At 35.1% G+C, this 20,326-nt stretch overlaps 1 protein-coding gene across 6 annotated transcripts in view; it reads left to right on the top strand.

Annotated features, from left to right (window-relative positions):
* BMAL2 (basic helix-loop-helix ARNT like 2) overlaps window positions 1–20,326 on the top strand; it is a 38,095-nt gene that overhangs the window by 4,269 nt on the left and 13,500 nt on the right. For 4 of the 6 annotated variants that reach the window (XR_008974719.1, XM_057427758.1, XM_057427781.1 and 1 more), the window contains exons 2-11: window positions 3,857–4,004; window positions 5,290–5,325; window positions 7,870–7,908; window positions 10,132–10,289; window positions 13,053–13,132; window positions 13,860–13,952; window positions 15,856–15,973; window positions 16,807–16,950; window positions 18,633–18,873; window positions 19,783–19,889. Coding sequence is in view for 5 of the 6 variants with exons in the window: in XM_057427758.1 (XP_057283741.1) it covers window positions 3,857–4,004; window positions 5,290–5,325; window positions 7,870–7,908; window positions 10,132–10,289; window positions 13,053–13,132; window positions 13,860–13,952; window positions 15,856–15,973; window positions 16,807–16,950; window positions 18,633–18,873; window positions 19,783–19,889 (1,164 nt within the window). In the remaining variant the exon portion in view is untranslated. The remainder of the gene's footprint in view (window positions 1–3,856; window positions 4,005–5,289; window positions 5,326–7,869; window positions 7,909–10,131; window positions 10,290–13,052; window positions 13,133–13,859; window positions 13,953–15,855; window positions 15,974–16,806; window positions 16,951–18,632; window positions 18,874–19,782; window positions 19,890–20,326) is intronic. The other 2 variants (XM_057427766.1, XM_057427773.1) reach the window with 2 other exon arrangements.

Below are 20,326 nucleotides of genomic sequence, written 5' to 3'. Positions count from 1 at the left end.
GCTGTCTGTGGCTGGTGTATTTTAAGAATTGCATGATGGTTTAATAGCCACGTTCAGTGGAATTCGTCTCATTTATCTTTAGATGTCCACAGAGTAGAAACCCAAGTCTGAGCTAGTTACTTTGGTCTTTGTATAATTACTGAACACTCTTGGACTGCATTTCATCTAACCAACTGTAGGAATCTATTTTAGATCGAGATGAATCACCCTAGAAATGTTGTATTTCATCTAGCCAACTGTAGGAATCTATTTTAGGTAGAGATGAATCACCCTAGAAATGTGTTCTTCCCTCCAAGAGGGACTAGAATGCCTCTTTCAGATGTGGACATCTTTATTTGTTCAGATGAATCTCACCTTTTATGGCTGGTGGAGTTTGGCCATAAGCCTTTTCTAATAGATCGTGTTTGTTTAGGAACTGGAAACCTTAAAGCTGTTGGTGGAGAAAACAGCTCAGGAATGTGGCATGCGTTTAGAAAATATTATTGTCAGTAATTGGAAAAACATAGAGTCTCCCAAAGCTTGTTTCTTAATGCATTGCATGTGACTTACGCTGAACATAGGAATATAGCTGATTTTGTATGTCTTTACTTCATATCCCACACCTGAACAGTAGTTTCATGCAGCTCATTTGCAGTTGTTCACTTCCTCACCAACACCTTTGTTTTTTTTTCAGAGATCTGTCCTGATGTGCATATTATGCTTTTAAAATTTTAATTTTTAATATAGATAAGCATATATGCTTTGTACTGAGAGCCAAACATCATAAATAGACATATGTATTTGAAGAACTATTCACTTACCATTCTAATTCAAATCTTACTATTACAATTCAAATAATTGCAATTCGGTGCTAGGGCATTAGCAGAACTTTGAAAGGAACATTTTGGGGTTTTTTATTGTCATTTCTCAGTTGGAATTTTATTTGATTTGCAAACCAGACTAGTGTAACTAATAGCCTTTGGAGTGGTAAAACAAAATACCTCTAGTTGAATTAAACTATTTCTGGTTGTTTAAAAATTTACTGATTTTGGTTTTCCAGGAAAATAAACTTGTAATAATGAATAGTCTTCCTGGATGATATTTTTCAAGAAGCAAGACTGCTATGAAATTAGAAGACATTTAGTTTTGCTTCATATGTTCTTAGGGGTATTTGGTTTTGATGTCAATAGTATGAAAATATTGACAGAATTTGATACTAAGTCAGCCAGGAGCGCAAATGAAAGGTAAGAATCCATCTTTTTCCCATTGTAGGGGCACACCCAGGTTATTGGGGTGCATCCAAGCCCATTCTCTTTGCGAACCCTAAGATTTTTAAATCCTTTATCCAGCTCTCCCAAAATGGTATAACCAGAGAAGTAAATAAATCTTTCATTATAGACTGCAATATAGACCTTGAATCACCTAGTACCATAATGATAGCTATTATAAAGTCCTACGATATTATTTTAAAGAGCTCTTACTGACTTCTTGAAGCTGACTTAGCTTTATGCTCTGTCTGCTTCTTGTTCAATGAGTAGTAGGTATTAAAAAGATTTACTCTTGTTTGTTAAATTCCAAATAAATACTCTTCTACTATCTTTGATAGTTCTGAAGCTTTAAATTTATTTCTCTACTTGTTTGGGATTTATATTGAGAATCTGAAAGAATGTATATAAGGAATATATGCTACCTACTGTACATGTCGGGGATCAATACAGATTCTTAACCTTATATTTTGTCTAAGAACAACCAGCTATCTTACCAGCATTTAGTTAGATGGCATTTAACATGGCATCTAGTTTGTCACAGTGACAGGATTCAATTTATCACGTAAACGTTTTAGCGCAGAAGTTCGTAACAGATCATCATTGCTGGTAATCTAAATGTTTTTGTATTTTGGTTAAAGAGAATTATTAGGAAATGTGGAGAAGTGCAGTATTCAGAATTTGTTGCTTGGGTGTGAGTCAAAAAACAGTATTTTGATAATATGAAGGCTAAGTTGGAAAAGCTCTAAATGGTGCCTTTCATGTTGTGCCTTTAAAGGGAAGTGGTTTAGAAAGCAAGCTGGCCATCTGTGTGTGAAGGAGTATTTAGGTCAGTGGGTCTGTTCTGTCCTGCTTTGTTCCAGGACTGAAGGATCTGTTGTGTTGAGGGCATTCTTGTCTTTGATACATGTAGGTTTCTGTTCAGTAAGTACTCCTTCACGAATATTCATGAAGTATGATTATACTTTGATAACTTAATCTAGTAATTATAGGCTGCTATGAACTAAGTGAATTAAAACTACTCTTTATAAATACAGAGTTCCTTTGGGATTTTGTTTTTTTTTGGGGGGGGATAGGGTGTTGTTTGTTTTGTAATTGCATGGATTTACAGTATAAATATAAATTAAGGCTATTACGAAGTGCTGATTAATCATAAAAATATTTCAAGCATCTGCCATTTGTGCCCTTGTAGTATTTGTGATGTTATATATTTGTAATATCACCAACTTAAATATGTTGTGTATTTGAAGTAACTTTCTTTTTGTTGCAGATGACCAAAGGCTGTTACTTGTCAAGTATTTATTGATTCTTTGAGCTTCCACCTCTTTTTATGAAACTTCCCATGTGACTTAATGAGTTAAAGAGCTTTCTAAAATAAAACAGGGGCTAACTCCATATAGTCTGGCTGAGGATTAGTGGAAGACCAGGCAAGCTGTTCAAGTATTAGCCTATTTTCATGTAACTCTCCAGAGTCATATTCCAACTGAAAATGAGAACCTAGAAAATATTTCCAGTGTAAGATGTGCTTACACCTAAGAGGAAAAAAACATATACTGTGTATCACTTTGTTTGTCCATATTTACCTATCATTTACAGACGGCACAAGTGTTTAAAAAAAAAAGGAGAAAAACCTCACAATAAAATATCCAGATTTTCTTCCTGCTAGATTTTCAAAGCACTCATCTTGGGTTTTGCCTTCTGCTAAAACTAGGAGATGCTCGCGTCCTTAAATAACCACTCTCAGTCCCTCATCTGTCCCTTCATGGAGTTAATGCTTTATTGTTTTTAGATGTATGACATAGGATTCTTGCCTCACTAGCACATGAAGCCTAAAGGAGGGCCTGCATTTGCTGGAACAGAGTTAATTCTGATCTTTACCTAGACATCAGTTGAGTGATTCTTTGTGATAGCTTTGCAGTGATGTAGGGAAAAAGTGTAATAGAGCTTAGGTTTCTTGAGACTCTTCTTTCTCAGTAGGTTACTAGTATTATTTTTGCTTGTGACTTCTGTCCCTCCCAGAAACAAAATGGTTCTCCTTGGGAAGAAAATTGTGAAGGGAACTTTGAGGTAGAACTTGTCAAGCTTTCGAGACTCTTCTTAATTACTTGACTAATACTGTGTGTAATTACAGATTTTGTCAGAAACATTGTTATGGCAAACTTTCATTTTTCAGATATCCAGCTTGTTTAAAAACCACAGTTCACTCTCTAAATTTAATTTACTTTTAGTTGCAGTATTTTGTTCTGCTAATGCCACATCTTGTGATTTTGCAGCAGGATGTTTGAGGTACTGGGGAATTATAAGTGTAGTCTGCCAAGATGGCATGAGGAGGAGAATAGGTGTATTTTATGTTGCATTGGTGTGTTGATTGGGTTGATGAGATCATTACAGGACTGTGGAAAGACAATGTACTTTTTTCTGTACTTAGGTGGTACCAGTGCAACCTTTATGTTTTTGGTTTGTGGTTTTTTTTTTTGTCAGAGGCATAGAAGCTACTCCCGAACTGTTGGGTTTTTTGTTGTTTTTTTTTTTTTTTCCCAAATGAAAATCCATGCATACATGGTAATACAGCTCTAACTGGACATTGAGCTTTTTTTTTTCCTCATTCACAGATAATTTCTCAATAGATGGAAACTCGTGCATTGCTTCTGGAGTACCCAGCCTCATGAATCCAGCAACTAAGCCTGCTACCACCACTTCTTTCAATGCTTCTGTGGCTGAGATTCCAAGGAAGCGCAAAGGAAGCGATTCTGATAACCAGTAAGTAAATCAATTCTGCATGTGTCTCAACATAAACTTGAGACATTCATCTGTTACTTACGCAACGTGTTGAATCCTCTTTCTTTTGTTTATTACCATTATTTATTGCAATTTCTTCCAAGCACATTCTCTGACTGTCCTGATTTATTAAAAATAGCAAAAATAATCCCTAAATCAAAGGGATATGTGTAGGATTCTATAATGCAATTTCCTGGCTTGAAGTGTCTGGGTAGTGTGTCTCTAATGCTGAAATTTCAATCCCAACTATTTTTTTTGTTTGGTTTTTTTTTCCCCCCTTCTTTGCCTGCTAGTAAAGGCAAGTTCTCTTTGCAGCAAATTGGTACTAAGTTGCTGAAGTCTCACACTAGAATATTACCTTAAAGTGTGAAACACAATTACTAGTTAAGCTCTTTGATCTAGTACCGAAGAATCAGAAATGTTTCTTCAGTGACCAGGGCAGCGTTTTACTTAAATGCGCAAATAGACCTGTGACCTAAAAAAGAGAACTGTCTTACAGTAGTGCTCAGTCTTTTTTTAAGTGGGTCACGCTTGACTAGTGAGATGATACTTTCGGCTGCCTTCTCCTCTTTTAACTGCAAAATAGATGACAGTTAACCAAATAAGCATTTACATAGAAAAATAACTTTTAAAAGTGATCCAATCAAAACTGTGTTAATCAGCCAGAAGTAAGGGACAAAAGTCAGTCTGTAGATCTAATACATTACAAGTATCTCCAAACTTGTGCATAAAATCTACATTTAAAAAGGGGGAAAGTAGGAAATCTACATGTATTTGTGATTTTTAAAGCAAGTCTTTTTAATCACTGCTTCTTTTACATACAGTCCATTGATCTACAGAATGTAGCAATACTGTGGATGTTGATACGTATCAGTTGTCGACTTGGAGATTCAAATGTATCTCATAGATCACTGAAAACTCCAGAAATACATTAGTTTCTGAAAAAAAAAAACATGCTGCCATTCTTGGGTTTTATTTACCTGTTCAGTAAAAGTGCTGGCTCATCAATAATGTTTCCTTGAAGTTTGGATATCTTTCTGATTTAATGAAACTTCTGTCATAACAAGTTCAAGTTGAAATACTAATCGAAAACGCATTATTTTATCAGAACTAGTGATTAGTTTCTAAAAACTAATGTTCTTGCTGAAAATAACTGATCAAGTGGAATCCACTAAAATTTTTCTGTGACTTTTTTCATTGGGTACGTCAAGTCTTGTTTTTGTGCTTCAAACTGTGTTTTGCTTAACATAATTACCTGTTTCTGCAGAGATACAGTTGAAGTTGATGGTGAGCTTCAGAAAAGGTATGTTTTATAAATCATTCCATTTCTGGGTTTAGTGTGAAAAACGTGTTCTGTTTGGCTAGATGAGCTATGTGGGTTTCTTATGTTAAAGAATGCTTTGTTTAAGAGCAGGTCTTCATACAGCACAAGGTGATAAACATACAGCTAATTAACAGGATGCATAGGTCCATGCAATGTTAAGGTTTTCTAATATTTTTTTCTAAAAAGACACTCTGGCTTGCTTATAACTTTACCAGACTTGTTAGCATTCAAGTTAAGGCTTGCCTTACCTCAATGGGAATGAATGAAAAGCAGCACCTAAATAAGAAGACTAGGGAGGTGGAGGAAAGGTTTTGTACTCCTCTAGGATTGGTGCATGTAAAGGCTTTTTTTGTTTTAACCTTGTCGCATGCTTTTTAAAATAGAACTACCACAACTATGTTAAATAGTGCTACGATGTTACAAGGTGACAAACCAGAGTTAAGATTGGCTGTGCAGCATAAGTAAACCCTTTGTGTATATATGTTACAGGATAGTTATTAATTACATGATTGCTTTGTTGTGATTTCTATTTCTGTATCTGGATACCTTACTTAGAAAATGTATTGGTTTATATCTAGCTGTACACTGTTCTTTTTTATGAAATAGAATAAAATGTTTCAGTTGGAAAGGGACATACCGTGATCATATAATCTAACTGCCTGACCACTTCAGGGCTGATCAGAAGTTAAAGTATATTGTTAAAGGCATTGCCAAATGCTTCTTAAACACCAACAGGCTTGTGGCATCAGTCAGCTTTCTCAGAAGCCTGTTCTACTGTTTGACCACCCTAGGTAAAGGAATGATTCTTAATGTCCAGTCTAAACCTCCTCTGGCACATCTTTGAACCATTCCCACATTCCTATCACTGGATACAGGAAGAAGAGCTCAGCACCTCCCTCTCCACACCCCCTTCTCAGGAAGCTGTAGAGAGCAATGAGGTCACCCCCGAGCCTCCTTTTCTCAAAATTAGACAAACCTGGAGTCCTTTGCTGCTCCTTATAGGGCATTCCTTACCGTCCTTTCTCCGGCTTTGTTATCCTCCTCTGGACTCATTCAAGGACTTTCACATCCTTCTTAAATTATGGGGCCCAGAGTTGCACACAGTGTGCAAGGTAAAGCAGCAGATTTGCTCTACTTTCTTCTCCAAGTGGAGCTCCTGTGGGAGAAGGGAGATATAGTTAATAGGCCACATGCTGCACTGCAGTTAGTCTGGCTTCCCCTTACCCCTTCTCTTATGGTCAGACAATATAACTTCTGTTTGAGTTCATAATACATGCACATTTCTGGTAAAAGTTTCTTTTAAAATGAAAGAAAAAGTTAGTTATTACTGACAGTTTCACTGAGGAGAAATCCTAGCATCTTCTGAGCCCAACCTAGTTTCATGTTTGGGTTTATCAGACTGTCCAGAAGATTCCTGGGTTCAGTGAAATCTCAGGGTGATGAGCTGGAGTCAGTGTTAATTTGGCTCTGGCTCCTGGAACCTCACCGGTGTCAGTGCTTAGCTACAGGTGGAAGCAGCTTTTGGGGTCTTTCCTAAAGTTGTAATCTCCAACTGTCCTACTTCCTACTTCCATTTCTCATAGGAAACAGCTGCTGACTGATTGGCCTGTCTTCTTATAATCCTGCTGGTACAACAAATGTGTCTTCCAAAATGGACATAGGTTAGCAGGTCTCTCCTCTAGAATGGAGTTGACTACTGTATGAAGTGTTTCCACTGCTGAATTAAAAATAGCTGAAGAACTGCTATAGAAGGACTAAAACTATTTGTACCAGTTTGTCTTTCAAAGAAAGAATGCCCAGTATTTGTATGGAAACTGCCTCCCTGCAAGTACCAAATCATGCAAACTGAATTGGCAAAGTAACTTAGGCCATGTTCTGAAATTCTTAATAGATGGTGGTGAATAATACAGTGATCTTAGTGAAGAAGAAAGATTATTGCCTTTGTTTGAATCATCCTTTATATTTTCCTGTTGCCAAGTGTTTTTCATGATATAAGGACTATGATTGTCTTTCACTTACAGTTTTATTACAGACTTTCCAGTCATTGCTGTCGGGTATATGAAAATACTTAATTTTTACATTTTCTGACCATAAGCATTTAAAGTGTATTTTAAAGCCAGTGTAGGCTGGGGTTGCTTTTTTTATCATTTTACAATAAGATTTTGGAAATAAAAACATGAACAGATACTCTTTTTTGTAAACTTTATATAAACAAATAAAATCAAGCCTGGACTTAAGTTATTTGAATGTTCCATTAATTTTTTTCTCCATGATAAAAATAGCCCCATAATTATGAAATATCCCCATAACATCTTCACATAGCTGAATGGAATATTGGAAGTTATGCTTTGGTCTCTTATGCTTCACTTTCTAGATTATTTTTGGTTTAGGAATTTTTGTGGATTCACTTGTGTTAGAGCCATAGTAAATTTGTAGCATTTTCTGTATTTTCTCAATTTCATGGGAGGAAAGAAATGCCTAGTATTAAATATGCAATATAAAACTGTATTTTGTTTTGTCTAGGAGTGAAGATGAAGAACATGTTAAAATAAAAGATTTCAGGTACTAATTTATAATAAAAGTACATTTTGCTAGCAAATTCTAATATTCACAATAGTAAAATATCAGTTTGTTGGTAACATTCGTTAAAACTATCAAAAACTTAACAGTGAACTTTTCCTCACCCTGCCTCCCAAATGTGTAGTAATTTTTAGAGCCTCCTTGAGGATTTTGTTTCCTACTAATTTTAATGTATTGCAGAATCTGTCAGATGGTTTAGCAAAAACCTGAGGTTGAAATTTTCACAGTGAGGTTTAAATGCAGTACACTGAAGTTCCATATAAAGTGGGGAGCTGATACTCAGTCTGTATGCATTTGAGAATTGTTTTTTCTCGACTTGTCTGCACTTGGAGGCATTTAAAATTTATCCCACTTGAAAATGGATTCACCTAAAGCATTCTTTTAAGACAGTTCTTGTTCTGGAACAAGTTTTTGAATAGGGAATTATTTAAAGTTTGCCATTGCATTTCGAATTCGCATCTTACCTGCATCCAAATTGAAATTCACATAAAGCACTTGTAAGATTTGAAATGCTGTGTGACTGAATGCAGTCATGAATCATCCAAATATTTGAAATGATAGAGAAGCCACTTAATAAAACTAGAGCTGTTTTATAAAGTTGTTTTAAAAATAGTGTCTTTAATTTCTCATGTGAACAGAGATGTCAAGGCAGAAATACATAATCCAGTCTTCTGTCAAAAGCGTTATTTATAAAGAAGGCTAGCAAATAATTGTGAAGTGTTCCTGTAATTTACATAAAATGGAAGGAATGAAAATGTTCCAAAATACGTTTACAGGGTTTTTTGGTTTAACTGCAAAATTAATTCTCTTTATGTAGTATCCCGGATTGCTAGACAAGATTGTTTTGTACATTGCTTCAGTAACTTGCATTTTGTATTGTTAATTCATGTCTTTAAGTTTTGGTTCATGAGTTGAAGGGGAAAAAAAATAAACAGAAGATTCTTTGGTGGTTTGCTTAACAGTTATCTTCTTCCAGTGTTCCTCTTCTCAAGCTTACTGGGAAACTTGTTTTTCTTCCTTCCCCTTTGTAACTGAGGAATGAAAGAGAAGGCTGATAAAATTAATTTTTTGAAGAGTCCTTGGAGAGAGAAAAGCTAATTGCTTGGATAATGACCAGAGTTATTTGTGTGGAGAAGGGATTTATTTTTAGGAGAAATAATAAAAATAATAGACAGCAAGGTCTTTAAAATGGTACTCTCTTTTTTCTGAACAGGCCAGGTGTAGTTAATGCTATTACCTTTAATACCTTCTGTTATAGTATGACTAAAAGGAGGAGTTTCAGTTGTCCCTCAGTTTGGTTAACTATCACTGTGCCTAGTCTCAATCAGAAGGGAAAGTAATCTTTTTTAATTGAGTAACTAGCTTGTATTCTGGGTAAGGTGGGAATAGAATGAATTATGATTGATCTGCTGGAGAATGTTAAAGGGGAAGAGACCAGCTAGAAAAGCTAAGATACTCCACTAGAAAGAATTAAAGAGAAGATGACCTGAGGTATAAATATGGCTGTGATGTGCACTGTCATGTGCCTTAGAAGGGGTTTTCTGATGAAAATTGTCCGGGAAGAGATGCTCTCTTTCTGTGGTTGAGTTCTTGGACAGAGGCTTACCAAAAGATGAAACCTGAGACACAACATGTGCAAAGAGGCTGAAACCCTTTCTACCCGCCTTATCCAGTGAATGCAGGGGAAAACTTTCTGAAATAGCTCTGGTGAAATTGCAGAACAGAGTTCAGTGATGCTTTAGCAAGTGCTGAGAGCATTCTTTCTTTAAAAAAAAGTATCAGTATGCATACCCCATCCTGGTTACACAGGACCGCCAGGTAGATAGAGGGCCAGGGAACAGAAATGTCTTCCAGTGATTACTAATGACATCAAAAGTTCTCTGGTATACAATAAGGTGTCAGGGATGACTCTTTGATGTCAATGGAAGAATTTTAGCTTTTGTAAGCTTTCATAGCCTCTTGTTCCTGCCACAGATAATCAAGTTGTTGCTTGAGATACTTTTTCCCCCTTAATATTTCCCAACATTATTGTGACCATTTCTGCTTTGTTCAAGTGAATCCAGTTTAATTGTCAAATACAAGTAGTGTATGAAAAGCTGTTTCAGTGCTTCTTATGATATGTTCCATTCCCAAAATTTAGTTGATTAAGATTATCAGGAAAATAATGTGTTCTACATCTTTCTTAAAATATTTTTTTCTTCTTAGAGAGGCTCACAGTCAAACAGAGAAACGAAGAAGAGACAAAATGAATAATTTGATAGAGGAATTATCTGCTATGATACCTCAGTGCAATCCAGTGGCACGAAAGCTAGACAAGCTTACAGTGTTACGGATGGCTGTGCAACACTTAAAATCTTTAAAAGGTGGGTTTTAGGGAACTAATTCTGAAAGTCCTTGGTCTGTCAGGAGTCATAATCCGTATCTTCTTTGATGTTAAATAAATCAAAGGTCATTTATTTTGCATTTCCTTGCTCAATTCAGTTCTGAGTCTGTTCTTCATTTAAATTTAAGTTTGTGGCTTCCAGGACTTCATTTCTTCATTTTGCTTAGTACAGCAGGAAAAAAGTCACCCTTTGGTGTCTGATATTTTTTGTCTGTAGGGGTATGACTTGCAGTCAAATTACTCCTTGATTATTTTTTAAAATTACAATGATGAAGCAAGTCTGTCTTTCATTATTTTCCAGCCCCCAAAATAAATGTGTTTTGTGATGTCTCCACTTTGCATCGTACCTTCTTCAACAGGAATACCTGTGGTGTTGTATGGATGCCAACAGCTATCCTGCTAATACAGAAGCAAATAGTTCACATACTCTTCTGTTATTCCCATGTTTGTGATTACATCAACCCTTTATATTGGAATTTCATGTTTATCTGTTGACTTCAAAATTTAGAACATCCTGTTAGAAACCATTGACAAGAAAAAGCCCACCAACAAACAAAACAAAACCCCCAAACAGCTGAATCTTGGGAAGGGTTTAAGTTGAAGACCAAATCATTAAAAAAAATACCAAATGCTTCTGATGAGTTGTTTGTCCAGTGTGAGATTAGGAAAAAAGTCTCCTCAACAATGGGAAGCTATGTGAATGGTTACCTAAAGAAACTAATGTAAGTAGTTGCACCAGTGCAGAGCACAGAGAACTCAAGTCTTTTACAGTGTAACTTCATAAAGCCAAAACCAGTTGTGTAAAACTAAAGAAAAAGTTGTTTGGGTATAGTCATCTTTCAAACTTTTTTTTTTTTTTCCTCCTGCAAGAATAGTAGTCAAAAGGAATGTTTCAAGACAATACTCAAATAGAGTATTGATGACTTTGATTACACTTTCATTCCATTAAAGTCTTAAACACCATGAAATATTAGAGAGTTATGTCCTGATTTCAGCTAGGATAGAGTTAATTTTCTTCCTAGTACCTGGTACAGTGCTGTGGTTTTGGCTGTAGGTTGAGAACAATGCTGATAACCCACTGATGTTTTTAGTTGTTGCTAAGTAGTACTTGCTCTGATCAAGGACTTTTCAGGCTCTCATGCCCCTCAGTGGCACAAGAAACTGTGAGGAAGCAGAGACAGGACACCTGAGCTAAACTAGCCAAAGCAGTATTCCATACCACAGCATGTCATGCCCAGTATATAAACCGGGGGAGTTACCTGGAAGGGACTGATCACTGCTCGGATTGGGCTGGGTATTGGTCAGTGGGTGGTGAGCAATTGTATTGTGCAGCACTTGTCTCTCTTATGATTTATTGCTCTCTCTCTTCTATTTCCTTTTATTATTCTTCTTACTGTTGTTATATTTTACTTTATTTCAGTTATTAAACTGTTTTTATCTTTACCCACAAGTTTTACCTTTTATTTTATTTCTCTCTGATTCTCCTCCCCATTCCACTGAGGTGGGGGAGTGAGTGAGTGAGCAACTGAATGGGGCTTAGTTGTCAGCTAGGGTTAAACTACAACAGAGTACCAAGAAAAAAGTATCAAAAATTTGTATTCTCAGTCAGCTAGCAACTGTAAAGTAATCATCGATCTCAGTGAATGGTTTAGTGCTGGAATGTCCAAATACAAGTTGCATATTGCATAATCTACCAGCAGCACACAAGATTTCAGGTTTTTGGCATCACTGTTTCAGCATAATAATTTGGTCAGCTGCAAGAAAAGATCAAAGATTGTCTGCATGAAAAAAAAAGAAATTGGTTATGAGTAAGCATATCTAATAAGGGCCCCATTAGACTTAAGTCAAAGGAGTGTAGGAGACAAATTATTCTACTAACTCGACAGTAATAGAATCATAGAATAATTTAGGTTGGAAGATTTTCTAGAGTTCCATTGGTCCAAGCAGGAGGAGAATTTTGCATAAAGAAATTAGCAGGGCAGTAATTGCACTTGCAGCATAAACAATCATGTACAAGAAATCTTCAGCTCAAAACATTTGTATTTTAACAGTAGCACACGAAAACTGGACTCCATCTGAGACAGTTGTTACACGTATCTTTAAAAGAAATGCTTTAAGAAAGTACAGGATACTATGTGAGATTATGGTGAATGCTGAAATTTGCTGGAAAGTTCAACTGCTATATACCTCAAAAATATAGAAGAAGTTGTGGAAATGCTTTTAATGGTTAAAAGTTATTTTTGAGTTATTTTTGCCATGGGTGCTAGAACAGTAAATGTAGTGAGTCAGTCTCACTACATTTAGTGACACTTGATTTAACTGCAACAAAGTGTTTTACGAATTGTTGGATATATAGTGCTAATGAAGCAATATTCATGCCAGAAGTCAATTGAAAGCATTGGAATTATTCAGATTAAGAGAATGTTAAGGATTCTGAAATAGGCCTATGAAATGTTTATAGAAAATGCAGTTCTCATAATACCCTTTCTTTAGCAATGCATTAAAGATATCTGAACAGAAGTTTCCTTGGTTTATGCCAAGTGAAGGGCAGGAAAAAACTGCTGGTGTGCCTGTATTCATTAACTAGCGTGTGTTTATGAAGTTTATAATATTTTTGGAATTTTTTTAATTAAGCTGTTTTGATTGCAAAAAAACTTCCAACATACAAACCAAGTATAATTCTGTTAAAGTAAATTTAAAATGTAACTTTTGACATTATGCCTGCAAATAATCTACTTACCAGGTTCCACTAGCTCCTATACAGAAGTCCGGTATAAACCTTCATTTCTAAAGGATGATGAGCTCCGACAGTTAATCCTTAGGGTAAGTGGAAGTGGAATTATGTCCTTATTACAGCTTGCCATAGAGTTTTTAGTTGGAGAATGTTTTCCCTTCTTTTTCTTCAGGCAAGTGCTTTGTTGTACTTGTTAACTTCATAAACTTTGTACACTGTACAGGCTTTTTCATTAAGTGGTACAGAAGATGATTTGTGAGCATGGCAGACAGCAACCCCTGAAGGGATAATAAATTTGTATGCAGTCTGCATATTTAATACATACAGGTTTTTATGTTGCTATTGAAGTCTGTATGCAAGTATAGAGAATGCTTTTAATTACACATAAATATAGTTTCAGTTGTTTGCTCTCCTTAATTTTAAATTTTTAAACCTTGGAAAAGATGCAGAAATAATACCCTAAAGAAAATCTTTGCTTTTGCACTTTGTCTTATAGCAGCACCCCTTTACTCTCTCATTTGCAGCTATTTTCTTTTTCCTTTTGCTGCAATAGCAGGCTTTGCCAAGATCTGTAAGATGACTCCTAAGTTAAGCTGTTTTGCAGCTGGTCACCTCTTTTCCCAAGGCTGTGTTTAAGAAACTTTAGCTATCTGTAGCTGAAGGTCTGATTTGGTCCTTGTAACCTTAGTTGCTCTTTAGCGTGATGTATAATTTGGCTAATTAAATCAGGTTTAAAAGTATGTTTCCTTGTAGTCATAAATATTCATTGTATTTTTTAAATGTATATTTTAAAATATGGTATCCTTGTATTTTCAGGCAGCAGATGGATTCCTATTTGTGGTTGGGTGCAACAGAGGAAAAATTCTGTTTGTCTCGGAATCAGTTTGCAAAATACTGAATTATGATCAGGTGGTTATAACTGAGCTTCTTGGTTTGCTTTTGGCTTGCATTTTCTTAGGAATATTTAAACTTTTACATTTTAATGTATATTGCTATAAACAGTCCATGTATATAATTCCTTGGAATTTCTTTGATTTAACCTCCTTCAGAGTAAGTGAGTATCCAAAACAAAATATTTGCAACTGCTATTACTCAGTATTCCTGACCTCAGTAATAGCACCAGATGTCAATCGATCATCCTTAAGGAAACTACTAATTTGAAAGGAAGGGATAATTTGAAGATGTCCTCATTTATATCCCCAAGAGATTTTCTTTTAAATGGTGAAGTGATTTGGGTTGTTTGGTTTTTTTTTTTTTAGGCCAAGGAAAATTGAAATAGTGGAAGTTAATTAAAGCTTTCCTTGGTAATGCCTTTATGCTCAGATGCACTACGTAACACCTCATCCACAATAACTATCTACGTAGATACTCTTGGAGGAAACCAAGATCTTGTGATTTATCTTAGCCTGTAAAAGAAGAGAAATAGGAAAAATATAATTACCTTACAGTAGTTGACATTGAACATCATGGACAATAGCAACAAATAATCAAAGCGTAATAACTTGTTCATATATTTATGACTTCTTCTCTGAAAATAGAGGCTATAATAGTTGGTTCTTCCATCTGACTAGTTCTATAACTTTGAAACCCTTTGTGATATGTTCCATTTTCTTCATAAGCAGAAGAGTAAACAATCTGGACTCTAATACATATGTTTTATAGATTTTTAAAAATGTTTTATTTAAAACAAACCAAATCCAAACCACCAAAACTACATCTTTTTAAAATGAAAGTAAAATTAATCATGAGAACAAGCATAAAGGAGATATATTTTATTTTTTATCAAACTTCTGCACTGAATTTACTGAAGGACTAAAAAATACTTGTTTGAGTTTCTAGCATCAGACATGCCTACTTTGAGACCCATGAGATCTTTGCTGTTCCAGCCAAAGAGGTTCAGAGAATATGATTTATTAATGCATGAATTCCTGAACTTATTTGTGAGTCATTGTAGGTAATGAATGTCACCCTGTATATTTTGACAAGGCTGCTATTAGCATTTCAGTGATGTACAGAATCACAGAATCATTAGGGTTGGAAGTGACCTCTGGACATCATCCAGTCCAACCCCCTGCCAAGGCAGGGCCACCAAGAGCAGGTTACGCAGGAATGTGTCCAGGAGGGTTTTGAATGTCTCCAGAGAGGGAGACTCCACAAACCCCTGGGCAGCCTGTTCAGCACTCTGCCACCCTCGGCGTAAGGAAATTCTTCTTCATGTTGAGGTGAAACTTGTATTGTTTTAGTTTATGGTCATTGCCCCTTTCAGCATTTTCCCTTGGTAATTGGGTTAGATGGGGGCTAGGCTAATGAAAGAGGCTGTACATTTATCCTGCTTTCTTAGGTGCTTTTCATTAAACTAATTTTTGACTCTGGCTTATTGGAAAAGTGCTCCCCTTTTTATGTATGCAGTGATCACATAGCAAGTAGTGTGGATCCAAAGTTAGTTGCAATTCAAATCTAGCATACTGCTTGTTAACAGAAATCATATTATGTGTGTAAATAAAACATTTAACATTTGATTTTACAGAACTTTCTTAATGCCTGCTAAAATTTGCTATTTTTCAAAGGAGAAGTAAAAAAATGCTTTTACTACCCTGTTTTTATAAAAATTGTATATTAAAAATATTAACGGAAATTAAATGAGGATCAAAATATTGATGGTTAGAGTAACTGGGAGGTTTGACTTTTAATAGTGTAGAAAGTTGTTTTTCTGAGAAAAGTAGTATGTGTAGGGTCATGTTCTAAAATGATGTGGTTCTTATAACTTTTTTTTTGGGGGTGGTGATTTTGTTTTTTATTTTGTTTTAAATAGGCCAGTTTAATTGGACAAAGTTTGTTTGATTATTTGCATCCAAAAGATGTTGCAAAAGTTAAGGAGCAACTTTCTTCTTCGGATGTCTCTCCGAGGGAGAAGCTCGTAGATGGGAAAAGTAAGTCATATTTGAAAGTGCTCAAATTTTTTTATTAAAGGCATGTTAATAAATCTAGTTATTATACAGGCTATATTAATGTGTTTATATGTGCATAGATGTACAAACTTGAGGTATAATTTCTGTGAACCAAACATACTTGACTGCTTATCTACTGCTTAGAATGCATTTACAGTTTCAAAGCTAGCCCAGAAAAGATTTTTTTTTTTAGATAATAAGAATTACTGAAACCTGCATTGTTAAACATTTAGCAAGATGTGGTCTGATGCTCTTCCTACCAGGCATACTACTTTTTTTTCTTGTATTTGATAGGTCTTGTCAATACAAAAGACCTGATGTAGTCGAACATGGGATAAAATACTTCAATATCAAGAATCACTGTCTTCTCTGAAAATGCTAAGTGTCAATCCTAATTTAACCAAATCTTATTTTGTTTACAGTTATTTCTAATATGGAAAGCATTATGTATTGTGCAGCTAATAGCTGTTTAATAGCTGGCTTTTATCAGCATCTTTGCAGTTTTTCCTTGTACCAAATAGAAGTTGAAAGTTTATAAAGCTTATTTATTAAAATACCATTCAGAATATCAAGAGGCTTTAAAAATAGTGTCATAATTCTTTCTAGTTTTTGAATCTCTGTGACAGTCACATTTTCTGTGCCCTATTTAAGTTAAACTTTTCTCATTTTTAATTGTAAGGACAAATTTAGACAGGCAAACAGTAAGGAAAATGTACTGGAAGCTGAAATGAAAAAAAAGTCCTTGTATTCTGAAGTTTTATTGTTGGATTTTGTTTGTTTGGGTTTTTTAAACTATTTTACTGAACTTTTGTAAGCTGGCTTGCAAGTACACACAGATTTTCAAGCTGGACCAGTTCGACTGAATTCTGGTGCTCGCCGTTCCTTCTTCTGTCGGATAAAATGTAGCAGGACCACAGTCAAAGAAGAAAAGGAATGCTTGCCCAACTCAAATAAGAAAGGTATTCAAACAGTGTAGATAAGGTGGGAGCTTTCTGTCTTGAAATTGGTATGTTCAAGTTCTGAGTCAGTAGTGTGACCCTTGTAGTTATCACCAAAAGTAGCTGTAAAGAGTGTAGATACATACTAGCGACTAGAAATACAGTTTGTGTTCTTTCTCCTCCCTATTTACTCCTGGAAAAGAAGGAGGGAGGAACCTAAGTTATAGTGGCTGTTTAAGAGTGCGTGGTTTGTTGTAGTCAAATTTTAGAAGTCTCAGGGAAATTTTGTAAAGCACTGGAGCAGATCAGAAGGAGAAAACTAAATAACCTGTGTCTTGAAGATACCTGTGTGAATAAGGCCTGCAAAATCTACTGTTTTGAAGGAAAAAAGCAAGTAAACCAACTTTTTTTTAATTTACTTTTCTGTGTTGTGTACTTAAAAGTATGATTTTCTTTTTTCTTCTACTATTAAAAGTTAATTTATCAGTGTAATTCCATTATTTTTTTTGCAATAATTTTAATCTACTTCATATTTTGGTATGCCTGTACAGCAGTTGACTCTTGTAAAGTTTTCAGTGAATGGATCTTTTTAAAATGGAATTTCTGGCTTCTGTTTAATACCTTAGTATTGATTTTTGCAAAGGTGTGCTGAAATTGTTTGTCCCTGAATAAATCCTCCTACTTTTTTGTTTTTCAGTGTAACCTGTTGCTGTTGAGATATGCTATACAATAGTAAATGTTAAAATAGGTCTGTAATAGTAAATGTTAAAATAGGTCTGTAATTGTAAGTAAATAGAATGCAGTCTCCCTTGGTGTGCCGGCTAACTTGGTGTGAGATAAGAATTTAACTGTTATAAATGTTTTTCAGGAAAGCAGTATTCAGAGAAGGCGCTTTGACAGTCTGAGAAATTGTGACAAAGTCATAGTAGATAATTCATTTTTTCATTTTGCATAGTTGATAGGAAATTGAATCTGTGTAAAGCATAATTTGTTCAGAATGAAGGTATCAAGAATTCTTTGGCAATTTTTTGAATGATAGTTCAAAAAAGATAGTTCAGGACGCATAATGTCATCTCTATGCCTTGATGTGTATGGGGGTATTTGTATGTTACATAGGCATCAGAGAGTCTACCAGCCATAGGGATGAATGACAGTGTAAGCTGTAATTTAAGATTTATAAAATATTTTTGTTCCCAGAGAATTGAGGATTTCAGAAGCCTGAGATAAATAGAAAACAAGCTGGGTCGTTTTGGGTTGCTCTCTTGACCAGTTCTTTTAGCAATTGCAGTATGTTAAGGTCATCATGTTCACAAAAGGTGAATTGATTTGGAAGCTACAGAGGGCCTCTCTAGTTCATTTTCATTTACAATACATATGCAGCCATATAAAGAGAAAGTGATCTGTGGGTTACCAGGCGGTTGGTTTACTTTTATTTCTGTGAGACTGTGTTTGAACTACCAACACCTATAACTTACCTTCCTAAATCTTACATAGGGTTAGAAGTGCTCTCTCCAGGTAAGCTGAAATTAAGTTGTACAAAATTAATTTAAAAGTACTCTGTAAAAATATCTATCGTTTTGTACAGTTGTTGTAGGTAAACATAAAATATAGTTGCTGTGGTCTTACAGTGAACAGAATAAAAGAAGGTAATTCAGTTTACTTTTTGAACCGTAACTGCTTCTTATTTCATTGCTTTTCATTAGATCACAGAAAATACTGTACCATTCATTGCACTGGGTATATGAAGAACTGGCCTCCTAATGAGGTGGGAGTAGAAGAGGAAACTGATGTGGAAAAGGACTGTAGTAACTTTAACTGTCTTGTTGCAATTGGGAGGTTACACCCTTATATTGTTCCGCAGAAGAGTGGAGAGATAAAAGTCAAAGCAACAGAATTTGTTACACGGTTTGCCATGGATGGAAAATTTGTTTATGTAGATCAGCGGTAAGCGTTTTGTTTTTTAATGAAGAGAAAATGACAGTGGCACCACAAGTTAAATTTTTTTCATCCTTTCGGTCAAAACTGTGATTTCGCAGACAGGATAGAGTTTTTAGGTGCAATTCATTTTGAAACTATGAGTACTTGTGCTTTGGTTTTTTGTCAAACAAAATGTAATGTATAAAAGTAAGTGTATTGTCCTATAGGAAAAGGTGAGGTAGCAAGATTAAAGTGTCATAAAATGCACTCATGTACTTACTTATTCATAAAGAAAAAACCTCAAGTTAGAGCTTCATAGTGATGTATATGACTTAAGCAATAAATGCTTCACCAAAAATTATACTTCTTTAAATCTTACTGTTTGGAACAAATACATTCTATCTAAATGAGGTACCAAATTATTTCATTAGAAGTGAAAGTGAAGTTCCTATTTCCTGAACTTCCTATAGCAGACTTTTATTTGATGTAGAGACTGAGTCATTATTGTCACTGGAAGCTTTTTATTGCTTTCGGTCATCTTGTCTACCATCTAACAGTGACAGTTTAAACCTATTCCTTAAAGTGGCAGAGCAAAATTCAACTACTGATTGGTTGGTTGTTTTTTAATGACTCCTACATGGCCATTGATTGTCTAATGGGAAGACCTAATGATCAAAAGTATTTTGTGTGTACTTGTGGTTTGCATATTTAAACACTGTTATTTTGTCTTTTAATTGTCATTCCTTGCAAATGGATAATTTCCAGCAAATAATATTTCCTGTTGTTTTAGACCTATACTAATGCTGTATCTTTTTCCCAAACATGAATACAAGGATCTATTTCTTTACATATTAATTTTCTGCTTTATCTGATACTGAAGAAAACAGCTTTGCAGTTGTTTGAATCCGCTGTAGTTCATGTTTTTATTTCTAACAGTGCAACAGCAATTTTAGGGTATCTGCCACAAGAGCTTCTAGGAACTTCATGTTATGAGTACTGCCATCAAGATGATCACAATCATCTAGCTGAAAAACATAAAGAAGGTACAAAATAATTGGTCTTCCCAGACTACTTACAACTGCGTTTACCTGCTGTGTGAAAACTCTACAAATCAAATATCAGAAGCTGAGAATTAAGAAAACTAAACAATCTTAGCATTGTCCTTTTCCACATCTGTGTTAAGACATGCCTGCATAAAGCTTGTGGTAAAAGCAGAGAGAAACTTCTGTTGCCTTGGATCTTGGTGCGGTGCTTTAACTGCAAGGGAATAATGTTAATGCTTCTTTCAACCCTCTGCTTAATTTCTTTAAAAGAATGAAGAAAGAATCCTGAAAAGCAAGTGTGCTAATCATATAATTAAAGACATTGATTATGATAGTTCACGAAGTCGGGAGGCTTCCTACTAGCGGTTTGCAGAAGCATACTACTTGGGCTTTAATTTAAGATTAATAACATTGCTGAAACTATAGTTTGGGTTTAG

The sequence above is a fragment of the Pezoporus wallicus genome, unplaced genomic scaffold (genome assembly GCF_028554395.1).
Source record: "Pezoporus wallicus isolate ANWC-B61680 ecotype Strahan unplaced genomic scaffold, APGP_CSIRO_Pwel_v1 scaffold_3294, whole genome shotgun sequence".
Lineage (NCBI taxonomy): Eukaryota > Metazoa > Chordata > Aves > Psittaciformes > Psittacidae > Pezoporus > Pezoporus wallicus.
Note: the sequence above shows the minus strand (reverse complement) of the source record. Positions and strands in the feature narration are given on the sequence as shown.